This window comes from Clupea harengus, chromosome 8 (assembly GCF_900700415.2).
Source record: "Clupea harengus chromosome 8, Ch_v2.0.2, whole genome shotgun sequence".
NCBI lineage: Eukaryota > Metazoa > Chordata > Actinopteri > Clupeiformes > Clupeidae > Clupea > Clupea harengus.
The window spans coordinates 30,056,110-30,064,508 of NC_045159.1; the positions used below are offsets into that span (position 1 = coordinate 30,056,110).

The 8,399-nt window shown below is 40.4% G+C and overlaps 1 protein-coding gene across 1 annotated transcript in view; it reads right to left on the reverse strand.

The window, feature by feature from the left end:
* LOC116221577 overlaps positions 1 to 5,212 on the reverse strand; it is an 84,570-nt gene extending 79,358 nt beyond the window's left edge. The window contains exons 1-4 of the mRNA XM_031572774.2: positions 4,576 to 5,212; positions 2,715 to 2,840; positions 1,691 to 1,987; positions 808 to 1,044 (exon numbers count right to left, since the gene is read on the reverse strand). Of these exons, the coding sequence (XP_031428634.1) occupies positions 808 to 1,044; positions 1,691 to 1,987; positions 2,715 to 2,775 (595 nt within the window). The 5' untranslated portion in view covers positions 2,776 to 2,840; positions 4,576 to 5,212. The remainder of the gene's footprint in view (positions 1 to 807; positions 1,045 to 1,690; positions 1,988 to 2,714; positions 2,841 to 4,575) is intronic.
* Positions 5,213 to 8,399: the final 3,187 nt, after the last annotated feature.

Below are 8,399 nucleotides of genomic sequence, written 5' to 3' on the forward strand. Positions count from 1 at the left end.
GTCCATCTAAACTCCCCCCTTCCCCTATTCTCTCTTTCTGCCCTTCTTGTGTCGGTATATTGGTGACATCATCATTGCTGAGCCTTACAGTGGTATCTATTTTGTCATCTTGAACATCACCTGTAACTCTCCTCAGCGTCTGAAGACCCGTCACAGGTATTTGTTGCTGCTGTGTGAGTAGCTTGACTGCCTGTTATAATTGATTTTCCACTTGAATTGTCTCCTACATTCACACTCTCCTCTAGCCTTTTACCTGTAGGTTCAATTGAGTTTAAGGATTGGTCACAGGTATTTTGTGTTACTGCACAAGATGAAGCTTGATGTTTTCCAGTGAGCAATAGTACACCCTCTTCCTTCTTTTGGTTGTTTATAATCTTTCCATCCGTCTCATGTTTGATCTCATTTCCAGTGTGTTTCTGCCCTGTTATTCAAAAATAAATACATTACTTTGATGAATTTAGAGTAATCTTCAGTCTACATATTTAATCACATATAATATTTTGTATTTGTAGAGAGTTACCTCTTGAGTTGATCTTGTAGCAGTAATAGCCCAACCCAGCAGCAGCACCAATGACTCCAATAACAGCAACAGCAGACACTACACCTAGGATGAGCTGGTGATCTCCTGCGTCTACAACAGAATGACTGTTATTGATATATCTGCTGTGAATGGTGAGGTGTTTTAGTTTAAAGTTCCATGTAGCCATGTAACATGCAATAGCCTGTACAATGTGGAACTAACAGCAATACCATCACACTTCCGTAAGAGGATTGTAGATAGTTATATCATGAAATGGAGCTAATCACCTGAGGTAAAGCAGTCACTGGCATGGTAGGTCACACTGCTGTCACTAACTGGGTTGCTCACCACACAGGTGTAGACTGAGTCCTGGTTCTCCTTACTGATCTGTGGTCCAGTCTGGCCCCTCATCTCTGCAGTCTTTAGTCCAGGCCCAGACCAGCTGTAGTCCAGAGAGTCACCCTCTGCTTCACAGTGAAGTGTTGCATTGCTTGGGCAGGTGACCTTTGCTTTGGTGACAGGGTCTACAAGAAACACATGAAATGATACAAAAGTAATATAAAACATTATGACTTGGAGGAGAGGGTATTTAATAAGGGGGGGGGGGGGGGGTCATTTTCATCTGTGTTTTTTGTGTGATCTAACATCTCACTGTGATAGATGGTACAGGATATAGAAGTGAATGATTGAGTACAGTGTAATTATAGAAAATGCATAACTCACACTAAGAATCTTGGTGAATATATTGAATTCATCTTCCTGGTTATAGGAATTATTTGCATAACTGCTTGGATTGTTTGTGAGTCATAAACGTTCATCAAACTGAGCCTGAATATTATGTAATTTAACATCACATACATCTCATACACATACACAAGTAAAGGTATTGTTGTTGTCTTGAAAGGAAACTTTGGGATATTTCAACCTGGGCCCTTTTTTAGATATGTTTGGATCTAAACTTTTACTAAGGACCATTAACAATCTAAATTGGTCCAGTATTGAATTAGAACCCTATTAATGTTATTATAAGTGTCTGACAACATGGAAAGGATCCATACAGATATACGTAGATCTGTGTCTGTTTACCTCAATAACTGTAAAGAGTCTGTAGAGAATGACTGTTCCACTTTCAGAATGTGCCATTAGGTGAATAAAGCTGGTTTTGCTTACCAGTTACTTTAACTCTGTGCTTTATGCTGATGATCCGTCCTTGTATTATCACTACAGCCTCATACAATCCACTGTCATCTTTGGCCAGATTTATAATAGTTGCATCCCCAGTTTTTACGTCCAACTTAATCCGCCCCTTGAATTTTAAATATTCTCTGACGTTTACAGCCTTATTGTCCCAGTCCACCATCTTGTCCCCATCATGCATCCACACAATGTTTTCTATCTCTCCTTCAACATGGGGCTGTAATGTCACTTTTCCATTTGTGGCAACATTGATGGTTTTTGAGGATGCACCTGGGAAAAAAAAGGATATTAGAAATCATTTAGGAGTCAAAGATGCACTTATTATGAAGGCAATGTTTGATGAGAAATTACTGTTTCATATTATTGTTAAACAAACAAAAACAAGCAAAAATGTCCACAGGGGAATATCATTAGCCAATCACATTTTCCAGTTTTAACTAAAACACAACATGCAAAAAGTCTACATAGAGAGTGTGCTGATTAGACAGTTTTTGATCGACATGTGGTCTTTTTGACTTGACCTTTATTGGAGATGGACAGCACAAAGCCTATGAGATATACAGTATAATACAATCACTCAGTATTAATTTAAATCATAAAACAGCCATATAAGATCATTTGCTTTGACTGTTAGTGGCTACTCAGTTGTTGAAAGGGTTAACATTAAGCCAAGGGAACTTCTTTAAAGACACAGTCTGTGATTCTTTCCCTTTCCAAGTGTGTAGGAGAGGCTGCAGTGGCCATCAGGTGCTATATAAAGGTGAAAGGCCCTCTCTAGTGCCAGTGTTTTGGTTTGCCTTTTATGGGCTACAGTTGAAACATGATGGCGCAACATGGCGCCCCTTAGTATCTACATAGGGAGCAAGGCCGCCATGTTGCGCCATCATGTTTCAACTGTAGCCAGAATTCTCAACATTCACGAACATTAGGCTACGCACTAAGCTTACTGATAGCCTGTAAGATTACATTTTGTTCAAATATCAACCATAGCACTTACCGTAAAGCAGAGTGAAAATAATGCAGAAAATGGTCCTCATCTTAGCAAATCTCTCAGTCATGATTGTTGAGTGCTCCTGGCTGTTAAGGTGAAAGTCCAACTCAGGACTGGATCACTTGGCCACACCTCAGAGACAAGATAAGTACAGTGGTTTTCAAAACCGCTTGGCTACTTCACAACACCCAGTACTAGAGCAGACCGGGTAAGGGGCCAGTTGTAACATCCGATGAAACTCACAGACAACACCTGCGATGGCATCAGCTACTTTCAAAATTTCAGTCTCAATGTCTGTTATAGACAAAAATTGTTTCATGACTGAATGGAAATCTACAGGTCTCTTTTCTTTCATTTCTGTCAGAAAAATAACATCAGCTCGGCCAAAGCTGACAGTCTGAGGAACCAACAAGATCCACAGCATCAGTCAGCTCACCTGTTACGACCCTGGCGGGTCTAGGTCCCGCCCCATGAGATTTGCATGCCTGTTCTCTATCTGTCGTTACAACAGGCAATTGGATCCAGGTGTGTGGGTGATTGGCTGGGCTACAAAAGCCCTGCTCAGATGGAAGTCAGGAGAGCGTTGGATTGGTCGTTGGATTTTGGTTATCGTTGGATTTAGATAGTGAATTGGATTTGGGATCGTCGTTGTCGTTGGTTTTGGATTATCGTCGTCGTTTGTTTATATTACCATTTACCTCACTTTACATTCCATCTTTTGTTTCTCTTCACAACACTGACCTTCACCACACGTTTGCTATAATTATTAGATAACTATATAAACTTGTAAATCATTAATAAATATATTATTATTATTATAAATATCCTAAATTCTGCGTGGCCTCCCCTTCTTGTTTCGTGTCGTGAGCTGGCACGTAACATCACCCCACAGCCTACTGGCAATGCTCATAGGACTCTGAGATCCACCATTCTGCTGCAGGGGAAGGGATGGGATCCAAACTGTCCTGCATTTACTGACTGGTTCTGATCTAATAACCTTTTTCAACTTCATAAAGGTATGTTGCATACTATCTTGATGGATTGTTTTGATATCATTGATTTTGTCTTGACTTTGATTGATTTTAAATTATATTTAAAAGCCTTCAGGGACCAGTATATAACTATTTTGCATCAAAGAGCAAAGAGGTTCAGCATGACACTTAAAGCATAGATAAATGTTTTCTGCATAGAAAGCCTGAAACATTGAAACATTACCCACACAAAATTCACAAAACACAAAATTCAGTAACATTACAGTGTCACATGTGAGATATTACTGTCCGTATTGAAACACTTTTTAATGCCCGTTCTGGGCTATGGTAAAAACATGATAGGGACTTGCTCCCTATGTAGATACTAAGGACTCATTCTAACTACACTTTGTAGTTACAGGTGATTATAGACTAAACATGATAATATATCAGCGTAAACCCTATATACCGCACTGCTTCAACCCATGTGACACTTTTATGTGACCTACAGTATGTTGTAAAGGCAAATTTACCAGCAGACCCATCATGTGTCTTGCTCGGCCTGGGGACAAAGTCCCCCCCCCCCCCATCCTTGTTCCATTTTGCACACTACAAAATAACTCTCCTCTCCGACACAACTATTTCATCATAAACCTTTTCACTACAATTCAGAAAGCAGTTTGGTGAGGATTGAACGAAAACATCCACAAGTGATTGAAATAATTCTGGGATGTATCATGTGAGTCAGTTTAACAGGATCAAGGGCATTTTGTTATATGCGAGAATCCACAAACATAAAATCAGGATTCTCAACATTAATGAACATTAGGCTAACACTAAGCTTACTAATAGCCTGTAAGATTATATTTTGTTAACATATCAAGCATAGCACTTACCGTAAAACAGACTGAAAATAATGCAGAAAATGGTCCTCATCTGGAGTTGTTAGATACTCGGTGATACAAGGAGAAGTTCAGTAGAGATTTGTTCAAGTCAAAAAGTCTTTACTTGAATCAGGCACAAGTATCCAAAAAGAGGGCAAAAAAAACTCAGAATACATCCAGGCAAGGAAACTCGTCCAGGCAGTTACAGTTATATAAATAAAAAAAAATTAAAAAAGTTTAAAAAAAAAAGGTATCCAAAAACAGGTAACAAAGCTCTTTTGCAAAGTCGTCACAGGGTGTCAAATCAAGATTGAGCAAAGACACAGAAAATCAGGAAGCTTAAATAGACAGGCAAACAAGGCTCAGGTGAACATAATGACACAATAAAGACAAGACTCAAACATGTGACTGGCAAACGAGAACACTGAGGGCCCCACATGGTCAATAGGGGTATTGCAGTCCAGGAACCCTGACAATTTTGTAGTTGGCTTCACCACACCATCCAAGGGTTAATGTTGGATTGCTTCCTAGAGACATAGGTTCTGCATGCATAACTAACCATTTCCCTCTCATAACTTGGCACTGTAATCACACAGATTCATTGGCCTTCACATAGCCACACACGCGAAGGGAACACTCAAACTTTGTGCTTTTCCATGCCAGGGTGAAACTAGGACAGGAGCTAAGGCTGAGTTCCTAATTGAATGGAGTCAGACTAATGAAAATGGAGTCAGATTAATTATGATCATACCAAGAAGGGTGCTTTAATAAATGCTATGTTTTCAGCAGAGCGAAGAGAGACACACCCGCTAAAAACCTTCAGGACACCTATTCCGTTATTGGTTTAGGAGGCATGTCTTACAGATCCTTCTTTTGACCACTGTGGGGAACACTACACTTTTTGTTGCAACCCCCTATGTGTTCAACTTAATTGATCTGCCATTGTGTTGAATGGTTGGTGCCTGTCCAATTGGGTGAGATTACGAACATATTGGTGCTATTGTCAGTATAGTACCAATGTTGTCTTGGCCCTCGTAAAGACAGTATTGCTATTTATGAACAATTGCACCGCTGACATGTGAGGCTGGTACCCGTTGTACCTACACTGCTATGTTGGGCTGGTAAATGTTATTCTGTGAGGTGTGTACTTCACACTGTTCATGGGGTAAGTGTTGTTCTTTCTCCACATGCAGTCTATGTCCCTCCCCCCAGAGATGGCTTCAGGCAGGGCACTGAGAACTCCCACGCCACCCTGGTGGACTCAAGGACAGGCCTGCTTCTTCAGTCTGCCTCTGAGATGCAGAGGGGACACATCACAGGTGAGGGGCTCAGGTTCAAACAACACAACTATTTACTTTGGTTTCTAAACCACTGCCATTGACTGAATCTTGATCTTTAGATTAACAGTAGCTGACTTCCTACTTCCAACTGTTAAACCTGTTCCACTCTTCTTTGGTTACCCTTAGCCACTATCCCTCTTGTCTTGGACGGGTTCAAGCATGGCGTTGAATTTTCCCAGTTTAAAATAAAAGACGACAGACAAAATTAAATTATGAAGCCAGTCGGTGAGACTGTGGAAGGTGAGAGAGAGAGTTAAGAGTTCACAACGATATTCTATTAAATCCATCAATGTTATTCTGCACTACTAAAATAGGATGAAGTATTATACCATAGAGGAATGCACATCACTTTCTACTAAAGTAGAATTGAAGATAAAACTGTCAGGCGAGCGATAATCATCGAATAGTAGAGCAGCATCTCTGCTTCAGTAAAAGCAAAATAGTTTGTGTGGCCTTCAGTACGTGTTACTTGTGTCTCAATGATCCAGAATTAATTTCTGTTCTGTCTCTCTAACGGGCTTTTCTCTTCACCAAGATGAGTTCAGCCGTAGTATGGAGTTCTCCCATTTTAAAATGAGGAACGACGTCATGGACCCAGCCAAGCAGACAGAGACAGGTGAGTTCTGCATGCAGTGTGTGTGCAGTAGATGAGGCCATAGATGTAGATTAGCGTTGGTGTAAAAACTCTCCTTTTTCTGCTGAAGCTGTTGGGTTAAAGGAGACACTCCCTGTGGGCGTGACGTGCTCAGGTGAAATCATTGATGGCAGGTGTTACCAGTTCAACCCAACCCCTCTGACCTTCAGTGAGGCAGAGGTAAGAGCCACCTCTAAAACGTTCTCTCTCTGTCACACACAGCCACATACACACACACACACACAAACACTATCAGCACACAGCCATAACACATTGACAGGGCTGACAAACTGTACTGAATATTTCTATGTTGTCTCAGTGTTTCTGTCAGGACCTCTATGCTGATGGCCATATTGCTGCTGTGACCAGTGCCGAACTACACACACGCGTCGTCTCCATGGTGATGATAGCCACTAATGGCCCCTCCCTCACCTGGCTGGGAGGAGTCAAAAAGGTTAATACCCCACCTCCTGCTTCTGCTCATCTATCTATCAATCAAAGATGCAGCTGTGTAACAATAGCACCAATATGAGCCTACTGACATGATTTAGTCAGTCTGGGTACGATCAACAGAAGTGTTGTTTAGGGTCAACATTCAAAGACTCACATTTATTTCCCCATTTATTCATTTTTAAGAAAACCTGCTCTAACAGACTTTAAAAAATCAAAAATTGTAAAAATGTATCTCTCTCTTTCTCTCTCTCTCAGAGGTGAGCTGGTGGACATCTGTGGACTGCAATCTGAAGAGGGCTTCCATCTGCTCTTTCCCCATGGCAGCATGAGGGGACACCCAGCATCTCAATGCTTTGGATTCATTGATGGAATGATTTGGATAAATTTGAAGTTCTTGAAGAAGACCCCATTATGGAGACTAAGTAAAGCAAGGCAAGTTTATTCATATTCATACAAATGGTAATTCCGTGTTTTACAGAAACATACAAAACACTTTTAAATGGAAGAATGCTTTAAATGTAAAAACAAAATCTAAGAAAGTATATTAAAACCCGCATACATATTGAAAAGAGGATGGCAAAAAAAGGTAGTGTAGCCAATATTATCAACTGTTGTAAAACTAATAACATTTAGGATAGAAAATATGACCGCTTGTTACCACATCATTGATGTTGGCACTCCAAGTGCAGTAGCATTTCTTCATGGCTGATGAAGATGCTTGGTAAGATGGACTTCTTTAGTGATCATCTAGCAAGGCTACTAAACATATGCAGCTTTTTAGGGACACATATCACACATGCTGTATGTCATAAACACACAGCTGTTTGTGGAGCTCATGTCTTAAAAACAGTTTTGTTTTTTTAAGTACAGTTAAATCAGAATGTCTTTTAGCCGTGTCTCTGTGAGCCACAAAGAATCGTAAACAGGCCAGTTCTTCTGTGGTGAACATGAAGAAGTGTCTGGCTAGTTAAGAACATGCAGCGATGTCTATGTGCATGTTTTGTCATTTGTTTTGACTGAGATGATTGATCTTTGGATTCTTCAGGGGAAAAGAACTACTTCACTGAATTCCTGGCCATGAGGCTTCAGTAAACATGATCACCTTTTCTGTCCTCAGCTTTGTTTGGTTTGCCTTTGTTTTCTTTCAGGAGGGCCCTGTGCAGTAAAAATGACCTAAAAGCCCATTATTATGATAAAGCCCCACGCAAATATGATTGCACAAAAAGACAATGAAATACATAATCAGGTTATAAAAAATAAAGATTTTGGATTTGATTTGATTTTCTACAAGCAATTTGACTTGGGTCTGGGGGTCCTATTGGGGTGTCTATAGAGAGGTGACTTGTGTCAGGTAGGTGTATCACTGTGTGAATGAGCTTGTGTGCCAGCAGAATTTCTAATCACTGGAT